At 41.4% G+C, this 20,238-nt stretch overlaps 1 protein-coding gene across 4 annotated transcripts in view; it reads left to right on the top strand.

Annotated features, from left to right (window-relative positions):
- The first annotated feature begins 219 nt into the window (after positions 1–219).
- Positions 220–20,238, top strand: part of iqsec1b (IQ motif and Sec7 domain ArfGEF 1b) — a 178,606-nt gene continuing 158,587 nt past the window's right edge. For all 4 annotated transcript variants that reach the window (XM_034531979.1, XM_034531980.1, XM_034531978.1 and 1 more), the window contains exon 1: positions 220–884. In XM_034531979.1, coding sequence (XP_034387870.1) covers positions 604–884 — 281 coding nt within the window. In that variant the 5' untranslated portion in view covers positions 220–603. The remainder of the gene's footprint in view (positions 885–20,238) is intronic.

The raw sequence follows: 20,238 nt of genomic DNA, 5'->3' as shown, positions 1-20,238 counted from the left end.
CACCTGCCGGGTTGTGCACGCCGGTGGAGAGGAGGGGAGGGGTCAGTCTGCCAATACCCCTCGCACGCGTAAACAGCTGACCGCACGCGCCAGTGCGCACGGCTGTCGAGGTGAGCCGCGCGCACCTGTGATTTGGCGGGGAAAACCTGTTGAGTAGATGCTCCGAACAAACTCGACCCCGCCCCACCAGAATACACGGACCTCCTCTGCACGCGCACACACAGACGTCCTCGGCACGCGCAGCAGCCGGAGCGCTGAACCTCCAGCGCCGAAAGAGTTAAAGCCCCCCCCCCACCACCACCACCATGTACCGAGCGGCTGACTGGAGGTTAGTTAGACTGTTGCGGCGCAGAGCGTAGTGTGGACGCGGCGGCGGTGGCGGCCGGCGTACAGCAGCGCACCGAACACGGGCCAACTTCACGGTTTAAAGCTGCCAGAACTACCCGACAAAGAGAACCCAGCAGCCATGTCGCAGCGGAGGAGGATCTCTGGATTTGACAGCGCTCAGTCTCGCTACTACTGAGGGCGCGCGAGTAGACAGGGGGAGAGGGCTGCTTTTCCCCCCCCCCTTCTTCTGGCTTGTGTGTGGATATCGTCTCCCCGATGGACGGGCAACGGGGCTTTTACGAGATGGAGAACCCGGCGGAGAACCCCAGTAAGGCGGTGGAGTACCTCGCGGAGCTGAACAAGATCATCGAGACGCAGCAGGGGCTGCTGGAGAAGCAGCGAGTCCGGATCGAGGAGCTGGAGCTCCAGGTGACGGACCTCTGCAAGGAGAACGTGTGCCTGAAGGACCAGCACCAGCGGCACCTGGCCACCTGCAGACTTCAGCAGGGCAACCACTCTGCCCTGGTAGCCATCAAGGAGAACGAGGCGCAGGAAAAGTAAGTTCCCCCGCCGCCTCTAGTGTGCCCACATGTGCCCAAAACGGCACCCAACGCTTGTTTGGCCATTGCGTGCGTTCTGTGTCACCACCGACCACGCAACCGCCGGCGAAAGCACACTTCTCAAGCACTTTGTCATGCACTCTTAATTATCCGTGTAATCCCCTATACATTGCCAGGGATCGTTGGATCGTCTCTCTCTCACACTCACTCACACTCACACTCACACACACGCACACACACACTCACACACACACAAAAAACAAGGCTGCGCACGCTTATTGCGTAATATGGATCCCCCAAGGCTGTATATTTAAAAACCACGATCGTCAGATTTCTTTAAAGTGTAGATCACAACGTCGCTGTAAAGACTCCGGACCGGTGGGTGGGACTTTGTTGTTGTTTATTGTGCTGTGTCCTGAGAGAGAGGCAGCTGTGGTTTTGACGTAGGCTAATAACGCAGCTTTACGCATATTGTTGGTGCCGCTGGTTACTCAGGCGACTTATTTTCCCTCCGGACCTTTTTTATTTTTTTTAATGTATGTATTCATTTTCATTTGGAGAGCTGCCCGACGCTACTATCACAGTGCATCCAGAAGTATTCCATGAAAGGCGGCACGGCACAAGTTGATGTTAAATGAAAAATAATAATAAACAAACGGAAGTACCCGTGCGAGCTGGATCATTGAGAAAACGCAGTTCTGTTTCCCTGCATGTCAACAGCATATTCCAAAGCTTTTGAATCACGTGGGTTCCTCGTGGTTGTGTAATATTTTTATAAGCGACGGCAAAACTGCGTGTTTTTAAAGGCAAGCTCAGCACATTCAGCACTTATGAACATATTGCATGTTCTGAACGTGGTCAATTAATGTCATTTAAAAAAGGTTTTGTTGAACTTTCGTCCCACACACATGGCTAAGCAGCAGCCATGCAGTATGAAATCCCAATATGTGTGTCACAGTATATATCGATTAGCCCCAAGCCCCCCAGGACTAGGGGTGTCGAGATACGCCGGTATTGACGACAGCCGCGATGTTTCATGCTAGTTATAATTCATCCTGTTCATTTTTGTTAGGAAGTTATGATCACTAACGCGTTGTAACCAGTTGTGAGTGTCTACATATTTGAGAGAAGGAAAAAACATCTACATATAAAACACAGGCAAGAGATGAATAAACGACACACACATGTGAAATACTCGCTTTTTCGCTGCGTAACATTTGCATTCAATGTGAAAGTATATGACGGTGCGTATTAATCGCAAGAAAAATCTATTTCACTATAAGCATCATTGTTTATTTTCTTCCAATTTTCCATAGAAATATCAATGATATTGTTATTGTGAATTCTTTTGGCCACCAAAAATCAAGAATCTCTGAATCTAGACTGTTGGTTTAGGAGACATTTTATTGACTGAACACGTGAAGCTCCAATCCCAGAAGAACTCTAATGCCCTTTTATAAACTCCCACAAGCCAAGGCGACTTTCTCAAATTGCTAATTTTGTCCGACCAACACTATAGCACACACATATATTCAGTTTACAATGATGGACAACAGCAGATAATGTTTACTGAAATATTTCAAGAAGAAATTATTATCAACATTGTTTGCAATTAATTTCACAGCACACCATTCGATATCGTATAGTTTTTCTGGTCACTTAATAGGCAAACTCTTTATAAGTAAACAGGCAGTTTTTTGTTTTTCGTTTAAATTAAAAAAAAAAGTCTAATTTGATGAGGTCATGAAGTTGTTGTTTTTTCACAGAAAGATCCCGGATATTTGTTTTGGGTGATTTTTCACATAACCGCACCACTTTAATTTCAGAGAATATTGTTATTTTTATCTGGTCAATTTATGCCTCCAATCTCGTAAATTGTGAGATTTCTCTTTCTCCCTGCCTCTATCGTCTTAAGTGTACACCCATGCAATACCTGTGCAATAGTCCTCCCTCCCTCCCTTTTCAGGCGAAGGGACGTCACAACATCCGGTTGAAAGGTGAGACAAACGTCACAGAAGAATCAAGCAGCAAAGTGACTGGGAGGGATTTATGGTGCTGAAATTACATTTATCTTTGTTTAGCTTATTCAGCGAGGCTTAATGCTAAATTACTACAACTTCATCACCATCGCAGCGCACAGGTTTTGGTTGCTCATTAACGGCAGGCTCATTAACGGCAGGCACATTAGCAGCGCAATCCCACCCGAGCGACTTGGATTCATTTAGCTGAACGACGCTTTGTCACCGCACGTTTATTTTTTTTTACGAACTGCCCAAAACTCTGCCTGTTATCCGCCACAGAAATGCCCTTCTGCTCGGCAAAGCTGCACCTACAACCAAGTTCTGTTTATTTTTCACTGTAAGGCCTTTAAAAAAATAAAATAAAAAAGAACCCCTCCATGACATCATTATCATATTTGCTCACTCATGGTTTGAATTATAAATAGTTATCTGTGCGGAGCAGAGGCCGGGAGCTCGTCCCTCTCTGGAGTTGTTTTTTTTAATCCCACCCCTCCTGTCCCCAAAGGGGTTCAGGGCCGTGCTTTAAATATCGAGCAGATATATATTTTGTTTAGCGGAGAGCACTCACTCACTCACTCTCACAGCTCAGAGGGAGTCCTGTCCCTTGTGTTTTGTCAACAGTTGGGCCACGTCAGCTGTTCTTTCCATGTTGACCACAGTCAGCAGCAGCACAGTCCCCGGCCTTGACTGGAGGGCCAATGGGGGAGCTCTGTTCCTCCCAGGCCCTCTGACACACTCACACACACACACACACATACACATAATGCAAGTTTATTACGGCCACGCAATAAGATGGGTCACCCTCAAGGTAATGAGTGAGCGAGGGAGAAAAGCCTCTCAGAGGTTTCTCAGCAGATTCCAGAGCAGAGTGTTTCTGCCTCGATGGAGGTGGGAGCGCGTCGTTCCCAGCGCAGGCTCCACCAGCTAATCCACTGTGGCGGCGCCGCCTGCTCTGTGTTTGCTCTGTGCTTTTTATTTGGCTGGAAAAGTTCACACAACTCGCGCGGCATGTGTGTGTTGGGAGATACAAGGCGTGGAACAGCGGGATGTAACGGTTTGGTCTGAGAACATTTGAGTTGCATGCAGCAACGCTGAACGACCAACCTGATTTTCTGGTCAGAGGTCAAGGAAATCAAATCTCAGGCCCGGCTGGATTAATTATTTAGGGAGGCCCACGATAAAAAAGTTTCTATGGACTATGACTGCATCACAGTGAACATTTCTTTTACATTGAAATATCGATTGTACAGTTAATTTTTTTGTATCACGTTAAACTTCATTCACTAGCTTTGCTCAAAGGCATCTGATGACAGCTTGTCTGACAGCTTGGTTACCAACCAGGAGAACTGAAGGAGTGGACATCTCAGGTTCACTGTTCGTCGACTAGTTCTCGATCATTTGATGAATTGCAAATTGTGTGAGAATTTGCACCGTACAATATCAAGTACAGCCAGACTTATCATAGTTATCATTATGTTGTATGATAGTAAGTTAAAACAATATTGTGGATATTTTTTTAATCTAATTAGTGCAACCTAAATTAGTTAGTTAATATTATTTTAACACTGGAGTAGTATTACCTTCTGTGTGTATGGGCTACCACGAAAGCCACTATTTAGGAATAGTGAATAGTCTGTGTACATTATGGAGACTAAGAAAGTTGTGTATCATGCCTGCTAATGTTTACTTATTGGTTGAGTAACTTCCGTACTTAAATAATGCACTTCTGTACTTATTCTACCCAAACTTTGACATGTAACTTCCGTAACGCCACTTGTATACTTATTCTAACCAAAACTACACTCTTTTTTTTTCCCGAACCTAACCAAATAATCTGGTTGCCTCAACACTGCAGGGACTTGTGCAGGCGCACTGATCGCTCGTGTTGCTGGATATTTCGTAGGAAAACGCACAATAAAAGAACAAGATGAGGATACATTGATTTAAGTCACACTGAATAAGATGTACGATGCACTCCTTGCTCAGGCACATTTCAAAATAAAATATTCATGGAGGCTGTTGGAGGTAAAGAAAAAAAGAGAGGGAGATCTTCTACATTATTTGATTCTGTCTGTGTTTATTCTCGATGTGTAACTTCCTGTACACTGTATGTTACTTATTGTTCCTGTATGTTATGGGGTGAAACTTGTGAGGAAGTCCCCCTTTTTTTTTCTTTTTTTTTTTTTTTAAAGAAAAAAAAAAGCTGCACACGGGAAGGTGAAGAATGTGGTGATTTATTACACAACGTTGCCAGTCGTTGGAAGGCAGGATGCTCATGAAAAAGTGACGTATTGCCAAATCCAAAGTCATGACATAAACACAAACTCCGTGGCTGCATCGAATGAAAGCGGAATAACACAGATCCTTTCAAAGTTACTGTGAGAAACTTTTAACTGGTTATAAAACTGTCAGTTTAATTCTGAAGCCTCTAAATGACCTCCATCAGTAAACGAGACCACCAGGGAGAGGATTGGCTATTTCTTCATGCTTGTCATCGGTGCAAAGGGTTCGATTCTAACGGAAACGGACAGGATCATGCAGGTTCATCAGAAACTACATCTTTTCAGACTCCATTGGAGACCAAGGCCGCATTGCTCGGTCCACTGGAGTGAAGAACCAGAACCAGGGCTGTCAGGACTCTGCTGCAGTAAAATGAGAGGTTTTCAAAAGGGAATCCGGTGCTGGGAAACACTTGTCCACAGGGACCGCCATAACGTCTCAAAATGAAAGTTCTTTGTAGCAGCTTTAATTTTTGCACTCTTTATTCCAAACATGGCAAACTTTACTCTTTTCGATTGCACTGTTATCCAAATTTGCCCCCTGGTGTGAGATCATGAAGGGAGTTTGAAAGTTAATTATCCTCCACACAAAAAAATGTTGCTTCTCATAATTTCATCATTGTACGTTTCAAAGGTCAGTCTGATATGATTTCCAATTAAAAATGCATGTTTTCCTATGATGACAATAACCACAAGCTGCGTCCTGTTGCGTGTTCTTGCAGCAATGGTTGAACCGCCATATAAGTCCGCATTCACTTTGACCATGTGTCAGCAATGCAGCGCAGACACATCTCTATACGGTATTTACTGTATAGTTAAGTATTTTATTTTCAATCCTTGAAACCTGACCGGAGCAAATTTCATGCGATTTGTGATACCGCGACTTTTGCATGCTCTTTTCACATCCAGAGAACCAAGCTGATGACGCTAACTCCAATGTCGACCCTTTTGCGTCATCCTGAGACAGTCTGAAGCAACTGAAGCGACACCTGAATGATGTATTTGGTTGTTGAGTCCTGATTTTGCACAGACGTCGACAGTTAGTAGAATGCTGATGGAATAGATGTGTCGAGGAAGAAGTAAAATATCTGTAAGATTTGTAAACATTGTTGCAAAACCGCCCTGTGCAAAAAGGAATGAACTTCCTCTGTCCGATTCTACAAGAATCTAAAGTTCGATGAAAAAAAAAAAAAAGTTTGGACTTGCAATATTGTATGAGATCCTCTTGAGAGCGGGCCACGGGCTCTGCGCTGAGTCATGCTTATTGATAATCTGGTGGCGGAGCGGGAGCATGGGATATTGTGTACTGGAGCAGAACGGTACAAATTAGAATTAATGTTCTTGAACACTTGCCAAGAAGTTGCTGATCTATGAGGCAAGAGTTTAAAGGTACCCTGAGTTTTTATTGGAAATGGAGACAAACATATCACCATATGTATGCTGTGCATCTTTAAAGTTTCTCGAGCATTCAGAGCATTAATATGGCAACAACAATGAGCTATGTAGAGATACAGAGGATTAATGTATCTGAGCATAGAATTACGTTGTTATCAGAGTTTCTCTATGGTTTCTGTCATGTGCATTTTAGTGCATGCTAGCACAGCGTGACACACATGGCTAGCTCTTAACTTGTAGCGCCCTTCCTCCGGTTCCCCCTCAGGTAAACACTGTTAGCTCTCAGCACTGTTAGCGCCGTGAGCCCAAAATATCCCAACGTCGAGGATGGTATTTCATCTGATCGTCAGTCCAAAACCCAAAGATATCCAGTTTGCTTTGTGACAAAACATGACAAAGAAAAGTGGCACCTTTTGAGAAACTTCAACTTAAGAAAATGTGTAATTTTCGCTTGAAAAATAACAAAGAATTAATTGATATATTGATTCATTTTCTGACTTATTAAACTTACTCTACTGCTTTTCTCTATTTTGGTATTATCCTTAACCATTTAAAAACCTTGCCCCCCATATGGGGTGAAATTGCAATGGCATTCAGTGTGAGCACCTGTGTTGCACTAGGAGTTTTGGCGGAACAGGAAGGGGCATTAAAGCATGACGTCTGAGGTAATGTGACAGACAGGATTATTAAAACAGCACAGCATCTTCCCAGCTGAATGACGCTCAGTGACAGGAAATGTGGATTTGTGGGTGTCAGTATTAACTTTTAAGAATTCAGTAACCCATTCAGTCATGGATTTACCTGTTTATTGTTTTTCAGCGTCACCGGAGTTTAGGACAGTGTAAGCAATTGGAAGCATGCAGCCAATCTAAACAGTTAAAGCCATACTGACCAAAACAACAACAACGGGAAACTTATTTTTTCTCTCTGCCAGGCGTAGCCTGAAGAGATTATGTGTTCGGTCTGTCTGTCCACATACTACTGGATTCATCAGCCTAGTATGTTTTGTGCTCATTCATGACCGTTTGCTTAAGGACGTCTCACGGTCGCAATGATTTAGGACTTTTTGAAAAGCTTGACTAGCCTATTGTATCGTTACTTACTGCTGACTCTCCTCCAGCCATGGCGCCCCAAGGGATCAATAACTGATTCAGATATCTGAGTGCCAAAGCACGACTGATACGCTGGCAGTGTAGACGCTGGCAGTGTAGACGGAGGACAATTAATTCAAGCAAAGATAACAGCAGTGGTTTTTGCAGACATACCTGCAAAGATCCCCACTCTACTGAGAGCACTTTTCTAGTTAAATACTTATTTTGTGGTGAAACTGGGTCACCATTGGCATGCATTGTTACTGCTCCAAGCTGACGACAGTGTCCTCAGCAAAGGAACAAACTTCTTTCCAGAACCATTTCTACCATTTGATATTAATAATAATAATTCTGTACTCTCATTCAAACTTGAAGCTTGTGAGACACTGCCCGCTTCGTCTCAAATTGTTTATCACCACCAGTTATCAATCGTTTAGGAGCAATGGACCTCATGTAAGATTCGTCGCCAGTGGTTGGTCGTCATTAAACTGGTCTTTGGGTCTGACTGGTTAAAATGCTCTCTACACTTTGTCAAATACCTTTTGTAAGGTCCCAACATCGCTAGTGGATCCTGTCACATGAATTTCAGGAGTGCTATTCTCCCAGTTTGACTTCCTTCATATTTAACCAATAATTCAATCAATCGTTAATACAATCTGGGCCTTTGGTATTTAGATTAAGTTGGCTACAGCTTTTTTTTCAGTTACCATATTTCTATTCAGTTGTCAAGTCAATTTTAAGCTTTTCCATCAACTGGTTTGGAGAGAATAAATTCAGCTACAGCGTAGTTTGGTTAGAAGTTGGCCCTATCGGCTACACATGGCTGCAATCCGCCAGTAAACTGAGTAGAAGAAGTAGAGGTTGCGAACCATAATCAAAAACAGTGTGACTTAGCCATCTAACTCATGTACCAATGGGTTCGGAAAACAGTTGTTGTTAATGTCAGCTAGTATTGCCCATGATGCATGCTATACGGAGACAAAGACAATATAAATATATAACCGAGAAGACAAAAACAGCAGATCAGTCATGCGAGTTAAAAGGTCGCCAAAGACGTTTCTATGTCCCTTGGTGCATCAACTCTTTTTGGACAAAAAGCCAGTGTGAAAACATTTTATATACATTTATATATAGACTTAAATGCAAAAAAACATAATTGAATGAAAACGGGGCTAATGTTTCAGATACCCATAAAGTTAACATTTTAGCATCTGATCAAACACGGTATCGTTAGAACCAATGTAAAAGGCCTCGATCGTTATGCCCCTAAATAGAGGATCAGAATAAGAACACAAATTCTTGCTTGATGCCCAATGTGTGTGTAAGTTAAGGAAAGGCTTAGCGGAGAATGGGAAACAACTGGAAGTGGGATAAATGCAGTAACTTGTGGTTCTCTACCAGATGATGAATAAGTAGCCATTCCTTTGCTGCAACAATAAACACCCACAGCATGTCTCGAAGCAACAATGGAATGCCATCACTACGGAGACAAGAGGTTTAAGCAAGAACCTCATCAGAATATTCCCTTTTCATTTATTTGAATCTCCAAAAACTTTAAACTCTCTTTTAAGCACCGCTGTATTTACTTGCTGTTGGCGCACATTGTGTAAACCAGTGTTGGTATTCACCCTGCATGGACGAAATCAAATCAAACTATGCCCCCCCCCCCCCAGAACCTATCTTTTGAACCGGCTCGTCCGCTGCCAATCCATTTATGTGACGGTGGACCTCATTGTGGAACAGCCTGGAATTACAATTTCATCCACTTTTCATTAAATTTCCTCCCACTGTGCGGGCAGGGATTGGTTTTCCTCAGGATCATGTGTTTAGTCATTAACATGATAACAAAACATAAACACAACAAATGAAGGAACCACTTTTGGTTCTACATGGTGATGAGTGGGTGTTGAGGCTTTTGCACAGACATATGCTGATGTTTCCCCCTCCCCATCTTCTCCCCCTTCTTCTTCCTGTTCCTAACCTCTCCTGAGAGAAACAAGCTCTTTTTGTTTTGCTCACGTTTTAACTAACGGACTAAATGGAGTCAGCGCTGCTGTCATCTGTTGAACAGTCGGTATGTTTAATGATCGTTTCTGTTGACTCACAGCCACCACCAGCCCTCAGATGTCAGTCTACCAGAGGCCTGCAATAATTGTAGGGCTTTAGATTCATCATTACACACACACACATTCTTTGACAATAACCCTTTTACAAAGGCGGGTAGACAAGTGGATGGTTTTGTCCGCCTGAGATTGCCTCCCCCTTGCAACAGCCAGCAGGGCTCTAAAAGGCAGCATTCTCTTGAATGTGAATATGCAGCACAGAAAATAAGTTGGATTAGCTTTGTCATTTGCAAAGAATACCGTACAAAACATCCAGATAGCAGCTTCTCATGTTTAGCAGGCACTGGCTGCCACTTTCACCACTTTAAATGACAAATGTTGCAGGTGGTTTGTCTCCTTGGCTGTTTGGTCGCATCAGCTGTTGCTAATTAACGATAATTCAGTGATTTTAATTGACAACGAAAATAAATTAAACATGCCTGCTGTTGGGGCTTGTGTGTCGGTTTTCTGCCAACCGACACACAAGGGAAGAAGCTCCTGTTTGTATCACTACCGCACAACTGCAATGGGATGTCTATAGTTCCAGCAGAGTGATGCGTCTTATCTCAAGCTGATTGTGTCGCATCAGCTTCAGGAGTTGCCGTATATCTGTTAAACCTTAACTGATAATATATCTAATTTAATCTAATACAATACTTTTGAATCAAAGTCTCTTAGATCATGTAGGTTGTGAAAGCAAGGTAAACAAACAGTAGGGTTAATACAAGCAGCAACCTGAAAAGTGTTAAACTTGCATTCTCTCTAATGGCCATCAGGGGGCAAAAATAAGTCAGATTGTATAGAAGTCTATGAGAAAATGACTACTTTATTTATTACCTCAGTAAACATGATCTTATGCTCTCAATCTATGGTTTTAAGTCTTCATTACAACATGATGTTCATTTAGTAAATGATGGTCCATTTTGGGTGAAATAGATTGGTATAAGAGAGTAGTCTGTAGCACTTAAACCTTTTCACAGTAGGTTTTCAGTTCATGAATCTTAATTGTAACATGTTGGCAAGACTGTTGCATACTAGAAGGCATTTTTGAGTTGGCGATCAGATATTTGTGATCTATCCCAATCTAAAGGTCAGGTGTGTGTATAAATGAGCTCTGTGAAGACTGAAGAACACCTGCAGGTCTGTTTTTGAATCTCTGAGATGTCATGAGGCTTTCATCTTGACATTTTCAATCAGTGTGTTTTGAAAGCCTTGGTCTGTTGGCGGTTTTGAAAATAATGTCTTTTGTCAAACACTATTGTGATTTTCCCGCTAGAAGAAAGACACTGTTTATCAAGGTCTTTGAGTCCTATCAGCGGCATGTCTTTCATTATCCTGCTGCGCTGGCGACATTCTGTCCATCCGTGTGCTATCCGTTTTTGTTAACGTGATATCTTCGGAATGCCTCAGAGGAATTTCTTCAAATTTGTCACAAACCTTCACCTGGACTCAAGGATGAACCCGTCAGAATTTGGCGATCAAAGGTCACTATTCCCTCTCGCCCGTCCCATTCTCATGAAGAAGATATCTGAGGAACGCCTTGAGTGAATTTCTTTCAAATTTGGACTAAAGTGACCGTGACCTCACTAACAACTTTCATATGCAAATGCAACTTTAAGTGGCGCTACACATCAATATAGCAACTGACTGACATTTGAAATGGTTTTGTTTGTCTTAGTTTTTAGGCGTTTAGAATAGGAAACAAACAGATGCAACATTTCAGGCGAGATACTAAAAAGACATCGTTGTTAATTTTGCTACTTTGTTTATTTGCGTCTGCAGATTTCTCCTGAATTCACCAGAAGATATAGTAATAAAAAAAATAACGTGTGTAATTAAATGGGGAAGTTTCATGGTGATATCTATTAGTTCCTCTCTATATTTTGGAAGGTTTTTACCCAAGGGTTTGTTCATATATCATTCATAGCCTGAGTTATACAATATTGTATTCCTAATAACATGCAGGAATATTTTATTTTCTGATTCACAAAGTGATAAAAAGAGGTAACCAAAATCCCATCTGTAAAAACCTCTGACTGGAAATGTATGTAAATTAGCGCATATATAATAATGATGATGCCTTATTTGTGTATTTCAACATTCATTAAAAAAACTTTAATACAAAAGATATTTGTCGTAATCTAAGTAATCAACTGGGAAAGTGTCATGCGGATATCTATTCGTTAATTAAATTACCCTATTGTTCTGTAGCGAATCCCTTTGAGACTAGAATTTTGAGCAGCAAAGTGTTTCATGCTTCCAATCAAACACTCAGAAGCCTGTCAAAACACTGCACTTTGCTCTGACAGGAAAGGGAATTATAATTTGAATCAGTTATGAATTAATCAGTTGTTAAGCCCATCATTAGAATTACATTACAGTGAAGTATATACACATGTATGCTCCCTCACTTAAACACCCCATACAGTGTAAAAATGAATCTATTGCAATTGGTGTCTTTGCCACGAGGTGAAAGGCGTCTTCTGTACTGCGATGTAACCCCCATCCCCAGGGAAACTGAATTTTTAATAAACGTTGCAGATTGTTTGATGGACGGATGTCATGATATTATTGGTTGAAATTGGTTCGCAATAGCTTACATAATAAGCACACCTCATATTTATTTTTACCGGAAGAAAAGATGATTGTTTTTTATCTTGTAAGAAATAAATAGATTTACCCTTTTTTTTGTTGCATATATTGTCTATACTTTGATAGAGTAAATAATCTCACTACCCAAAATAAATGTTCGTCGCTGAGACGTCTTAGAACAGACGAGCTGAAAATGTGAGTGGGTTGCGGGGGTTAATTCGTGAGTCGGCAGTATCGATCATCAAGCTTATATCAACTACCAACAGATGCATTATGGTCATTCTATGCTACGGGTGCAGCAGAAATTGAATGGAATGTTGCTTTAAGGATCTGGGTGGAATTTTCAGCACTTTTCTTGTCCTGCATGTTTCAGTCGAACAACTAATTTGGTGGAAATGAGGGATGGGGCAAAGAAAATTGGACTGGATTATGAATCGATAATACCCTGATAATCCAAACAAGATATTTTTCTTCCACAGCAAAGTGCACTCATTCTGTCAAGTAGTATATAACTGGTGTCCTACAAGACACAAGTTACTTCATTTATTATTGACGTTGTTTAGTCTTCTGATCAATGTAAAAAAAAAAAAAAGATCTTCTGAAGTGTTTCCGACATTAGATTTCCTGTAATTATCTCCCTTCACCAAAGGGAGAGATGCTATTTTATAAAGTGACTATCAGATCGTGAAAGATTAAAAACGTCTCCACTATCTGGCTTCTTGGAGAGGTTGTTTCCATTGTTCTACAGTGCACACTCTATAGCTCCAGTTTCCCCTTCTTGAGTTGCAGTTTAGCAGAAGTTATGTAGTCTCGCGTAGAACTCAACACTTCTGCAGCTGCCCAACAGTAAATTCCCCTAAATGACAGTGACCCCCAGGTGTTACTGTGAAGCCGCTTCGGGAAGTTTGGAGTCATACGTAGCAGTAGTAGTTTAGTATAGATACTCAGGTGAGAAGTTTATGGGGACCTATTGGCAGAAATGGAATGTAATATTATTAAGTTTGTTTTCTTCAGTGTTTTATCACCTAAAAATAAGAATTGGTGTGTGTGTATATATACTGTGTGTGTGTGTGTGTATATATATTTTATATATATATATATATATATATATATATATATATATATATATATATATATATATATATATATATATATATGTATATATATATATTTATTTATTAGTGCTGGGCAAAGATTAATTGCATGATTTTTCTGTGATTAACAGCGATTAATCGCATTATGCGCAAAATTCAATAATGAATAAAAAAACGTGTAATACGCTTTTATTTTAAAGTTTATCAGAACAATATAACAGGCACTCTCGGAGCCACAGCAAGTTAACATGCAGTATATAAATCTGTTTTTTCTGAACAGTAGTTAGGGTCCCTATTAGAGTGAGCTAAAGTGGTCTAGCACAAAAGTACACAGCTGGAATTTACTGTGCAGGGGACTTTTTAGTCTGTAAAGCCTCTGGATTTCCTTTAGAGAATCTCAGTCAAAGAAAGAAACCCTTTCAGTGATGCAGGTTGAGCAGTTACACAATGACAACATTAACTTTTAACATCCACTTTCTGTATCCATTCCTTTGTCCATGTTCAATTTGCAGCACTTGCTGGACTGTGTTTGAAGTGGCCCACAACGTTTCTGCATTTGTTCAAGACTTTGTCAAACGCACTGTTCTGCAGAGACACTGACAGAGCGCTGGACCGACCCCTCCAAATCCAAAGTAGTCTGCCGAAGTTTCGCTCCACTGGTTGTTTGGGTAGCTATTGGCTGGCATCAATGCTGTGTAGCGCCTTTTAAGTGGTACTGTTAAGCTCGTAGTACTCCGGTGATAAGATCACTCCAGTTTGCAGTGGTTACAAATAACTTTGCTTTTATCAACTACGCCGCCTGGTAGAGATTTAAAATGAAAATGTCCATTTAAAAGTGCCGTACCTTTCTCTATGATCTCGGTCAATGTGTGCAGCAGCCCCTCCCAATGCAAGAAAATAAATGCTGTTAACGCATGATAGTCGCATTGTCGGTATCATTCCCTCCAGGAAATACACGACACCTTAGTTCTTCAGTTACTGATGGATTTATTCGTCTCACGTGCACCTCAGTCAACACCACCGTCATCAAGCCACCGTCTAACTGTATAAATACATTTCAACATACGTTGGCGTTCACATTACACAAAACAATTTGCACATAAATATGCATGACGAAACATTAACATAAAGAACGTACCTCGCTGGCTGCACACAAACGAGAGGGAAATGGGTCCACTTAGAAACAATAATCTTTAAGAATCCAACACTTTGTCACTTTAAAATTCTTTAACTTAAATATTTTAGCGGAGTACAAAACTTCTACCGCTGCACATGTCTTCAGGAGGTAGTCGCAACTAAATGCGTCCCAGCACAACATAGGACTTACAAGTTCCTATCAAGTGTAAATACTATCAAGTGTAAATACAAAACAATCGATATTCAAGAAACAAGTTGTACAAATAATATCTAAACAAGCCTATTAAATAATGACATAAATAATATTTATGGCAGTTAAAGTTGGCGTTAATGGATTGCTACGTTAACGTATTTATAATGTGTTAACGTGCCCAGCCATGTTTTGCCATGTTTCTACAATAGCCCAGAACAGTATAACTCTGGCTCTAGATGGGCCATTTTGTGTTTTTCTCCGACATGCTTTACACACTGGAGAAGTTTCAGTTGGTTGCAATCTGCAACCTCATCGCTACCGTGTTTTTGCCATCAGAGCCCCTCAACTTTGGAACGACCTACCTGAGGGGATAAGACTAGCAGAATCAGTAGCTTCTTATAAATCACTTCTTAAAACCCATTTTTATAGAACTGCTTTTAAGTGATGTTGTCCTTTTATGCAGTTTCCCCTATTTTAGTTTGTCTGTTCTGCTTTATTTTGTATTTGTAATTTTATGTTCCTCTATTGTGTTTATTGCCTCATGTATTTTCTGAAATGTTTACTTGTATTGATATGTTTTTACCTTGCTTATATGTAGAACACTTTGTAAACGCTGTTTTTATTATTATTATTGTTATTATTATTATTATGTCCTCAAATCCTACTGGACCAGTAAGTGAGCCTGGGCCGAATCTGTCCCTAACATCGGGGCTAACCCACTAACTTGAATCAGCAGGTGGCTGACAAGCAAGACACGGGAACTTAGCTTGGGTCTTTGGAGTTGTCGCATTTATTCACCGACAAATAAACTGTCCACAGTCGGCATAGTTCACAGTTATGACGTCACCGTTGACCTCATACTCCCCCCGTTATGCTCACTCCATCTCCCTCTTGCTTTTTTTTCAAGTCCATTTAAAAGCAAACATAGTCTAATGTTAAACACATTGTCATATTGCTTATCGCCAATGCAATACAAGCTAGATTTTGCGAGATTGTCTCACAATGACAAATGGCTGTTCAGACGATTTTCAGATCAAATCAGTTTAAGCTCGTACACAGGATTGGACGGGCAAAAAACTGAAATGGAGCCAACCCTGGATTAATCGTAAGCCGGTAGAAAGTTTGGTAGATCTAAATCTCTGGAAGAGCGTTAAATAATAAGTCAATCAGAGATGTGAACTGGTTCGGCAAAGATCTGCAGGTGCTTATTAAATAAGGGCGAACATCAAACCCACATGAGTGGGTAATAATGCATTTTTCCTGTTTCGTTGTTGCCCCGCTGTGGTACTAAACCCAATCCACATGTTTTTGTATGACCGCGCGCTCCAAACATGTGCGGTGCGCCATCCAGGCAATATGTCAGAATTCCAGGATGTGTGGCACCACATCCATTACGAGTCACCGCTCTGCTTCATGCGCAGCATGTGGTAGTTACGCTTCTAGGAAAAACTTCTCTGCAAGTTAATTGGGTAGAATAGTGACCGACTCTTGCCCTGCATGAAGGTAATAGCCATCCATACCGGTGAAACATGCAGGCAGCCAGCTGAACATTTCAAACAAGTCCAAGGACTCTCGCTCATTGATCAGCCATCTCTCGAATGTCTGCCTCTCTTTCAAGAATGCTGGAAATATCTGAAATAGATTAAGCCGTATCTATCTTGCTTAACAAAGTCGAGCCGCGTGGGGAGGCATTTATAGCCCCTTCCAAAAATTCTTCAGTCGAATGCTAAACAGCGACTGTCGACAGAACGCTTGTTTTTATCCTCTAAAGAGTTATAATTGGCATCTTCTAAAGCAGTCAGTGACGGAGGCGTTATTATAGCAAACATCTGCAGCTTGAACGTCAACCTATTCGCTCGCTTCCGGGGGTCCTGCCTCTGCCAGCTGCACCCTCACCTCCCAGAGTGACAGTCCCGGATTTCTTCCCTCCCCGACTTCTTTGTAGGTGAAGAGGTCTTGAAGTGCGTTCTCGGATAATGAATGCTGCGTATTTGGCTCCTTGCATTTCTTTTTCTCTTCTGACGAACGGATGAACGCCATTGGCTGGCGGATCGCTGTGACTCATCTCCTCTTTTGCTTTTTTTCTGCCGCTTCGCTCCCAATTAAATCTCAGTGATGAAAGAGCCGTGGTTAGTACCTGTGACTATAATGGGCGGACTTTACTTTCTGATGATCCACATTTATATGGAAATTACATATAAACACGAGAAAGATACAAGCTGATTACCATGACATATAAACAGCCAACTCTACATTCCAAATTATGTCCCATCATTGAAGTCAGTTAGATAGAATATGTGTCTTAGGCAAGGCCATGTGATTGAAAAATCCTAATATTCAAATGAATACAATATAGTACAATATGGATGGGATATTGTAACCCTTGGGTTGGTTCAAATATGGTCTAAATGTTCTTTTCATTGATCCATCTCAGTCAGTCTGCGGATTATCGGCAGATGACTTTTGATCCCCTCTCCGCCGATGCCTTGGACACACAGCTGATGTTGTCTGATGCTGGCAGGCCTGGAATTTCATCATTTGAGGGGCAAGGCTCTCCTTTGGTGTTTGCAATTTGTTTTAAGGACACAAGCAGCCAAGTCATCAAATAAATCCATAGAAATAATGCATTTAACTTTAGGGTTTAAGATTATATTATTTTCGATACATAGTATAACCTTCAGTCAAATAAATACATTTGCACAAGTTGGTAATTTGTAAGTACCAATACATTTCATTGTCAAACGTTAATACCTGCTCAGCCCTAGATCAATCAGATTTGCTGGACACATTTAAAGATGGGGATTCACGATTTGGTATGTTTTACAGTTTTTAAGCTGCATCCTGAAAAATGAAAGTAACAGTAATTTTGTAACAAAACCAAGCAGCCGGTGTTAGCCTACATAAAATAAAAAATATAACAATGATTCGAGAGCTAGATAGCAAGCGTTTGCTAACGTGAAATTTGTTCGGATTAACGTTACTAACATTAGGCTATTATACTTGTTTGGCTCGTATAAAGGCCACTGGACCAGCTAGGTCAACGTAAACTTTTCTTCTCAGGAGTTCACTAAGTCACAGCCTCTGCACATCAGGATGAGTCCCATTCAACCCCATAAATAGACCAATAAGAATTCATAATCTATAGAAAAGGTATAAAAACTATATTGACAGGAAAAGGCCGGCTTGAAAACGACGAATTCAGCTGGGTCAGTGTGGGCGTTGCATCAAGCCCAACGTGGCCGCAGGGCATATCGTTTATTAAGGGGGCATAAGGCCAAACTGAGGCCATGGCCATCTGTGAAATTGAATAACTGCAGTGCCATGACTTTTGTTCAGGAAAAAGGTTGAAAGTAATGAAGATGTCTGGTTCTTCCAGACTGAAACGTGCTATAGAAATGTGTTTGTAACACGCGCGTGTTACCGCGGGTGGTATCCCCCTAGCACAGAGACAGGAACTTGTTAGTGTTTTTTATTAAGTCCAGCCGGAGGCAGTCTCCGTCGTGCTTTCTGCTAATCTGCTCCCGTGGACAGCAGCACAGGTCCGGCGTTCTGCCGAATTGTCAACCAATCAGGGGGAACAACATGAAAACTACAGGAGATGTGGAGAAATGTCTGCTCTATAACATAAAGGAGAACAATGCAAGTTATTATAACTGACAAGTCGTTTGAAAAGCACCAATGATCAACCCTAAAGACATTACCAGTATTCAGTTATTTGGTCTAAAATATTGTGATATAACATTTTCTCCACATTGCTTAGTTCTTTTTAGGGGATATGTCATGCCGTGCTATCTGAACTTGAAACACCAAGACCTCAACCTAAATAGAAAACACCACAGAAAACTAAAGGCATAAGGAAACCTAAAATATCTTGATGGTGATGCACAGTCTGTAATTATTATATGTATCCATTTGTTTATGTTTTCTATACTGGCATGAATACCAGAGCATAAACGGAGTAGATATTTACCGACACGAACAAAGGATGAGTTCCCCTTTTGTTTGGACTTGTCTGTTTCCACCTCAACTGGTTAAATTCAGATTGCAGGGATCAGCTGCACCAGTGACAGCCTCTTTAAGCCAAAGGTCAAGGAGCTATGTGATCAAAGTGTGTCCCTGGAGGCAGTCCAATGATGGATCTGAGCCCAGGACTAGTGGATTAGTGAGAAAGCCAGTCTCCCAACATCCTCGCCATTTCCTACACTGCCGTTTGTGCCTTTTGTGTAATTGGCCTTTGATTAATGAGTCTCAGGCTCTCAGGGGAGATCTGACGACCCATATTGCTTGTTCACTATCAATTTGTTGCCAAAAATAAAAAAAGAGTTGTGTTCATGACATGAAGACCTAATTTCAATTTGATCAATTATTTGAAGGTGAGTCAGGTCAGTTCTCTGCTTAATAGCAGTTCTATGCTACGCGGGCTACTGAAAGTATACTGAATATAAACAAACGCTCCTTTTGCTTTTTAATGATTATGTTCGTTCGAGATGAGCCAGAATTGTTCACCGGCGATCGGCGCACAATGCCTGCCGCTTAGATTTGTGTCCGACATCATGTCAACAATAACCTAACAAGAGCGAGGCGGCCACGGTCTTTAGAGCCAGGCACTGCAGTAGCTCTCCACCGACTGCATGACCCAATGCATGACGTCTCATAGGGTCCTGGTTGTGTCTGATGCCCCCTGCCTTGGCCCTGCTGATGCCCCCCCCCCTCCTCTCTACCTCCTGTTTTATGAACTGTGGAGGTCCATTCATACATTGTCATATTCATTGAATGTATTTATGTAATGCTGTTCATTCTGTATACATGACATCTATTGCTTCTGTCCATCCGGGGAGAGGGATCCTCCTCTGTTGTTCTCCTGAAGGTTTCTTACCTTTTTTCCCCGTTATTATTTGGGAGTTTTTCCTGATCCGATGTGAGGTCCTGGGACAGGGATGTCGTATGTGTACAGATTGTAAAGCCCTCTGAGGCTAATTTGTGATATTGGGCTATACAAAATAAACTAAACTGAATTGAATTGAATTGAATGACGGGAAACTCCTGGCTGTGGGCACATCAGAGAGCTCATCGGCTCTTAGATTTGACAACAAACACCACATTTGTAGAAAATCCTAGAAATCTCTGGTTTAATCTAAAAACATATCTTGTGTGGTTGATAGTAATAAAGCGTATTTATATAACGCATCTAACCAAGCAGCAAAGTGTTTCCAATAAAACGAACAAAGGATTCTTAACCTTTTTTTTAAATGTTTGATTTCCTGGATATGTTGTTCAAACACATATTGTAGACCCTTCTGTCTGCTTCTGTCGAAAAGTCACTTTAGATTTTCTTTCAGAAAGTGCAATTAGAGATCTTGTAGGCTCCATGGTAGCTCTGATAGCTTGGTGGAGTAGCAGATGGGGGCTGGGCTAAACAAAGTAAAATACAATTAAAACTAAACTAA

This window comes from Cyclopterus lumpus, chromosome 5, assembly GCF_009769545.1.
Source record: "Cyclopterus lumpus isolate fCycLum1 chromosome 5, fCycLum1.pri, whole genome shotgun sequence".
NCBI lineage: Eukaryota > Metazoa > Chordata > Actinopteri > Perciformes > Cyclopteridae > Cyclopterus > Cyclopterus lumpus.
Note: the sequence above shows the minus strand (reverse complement) of the source record. Positions and strands in the feature narration are given on the sequence as shown.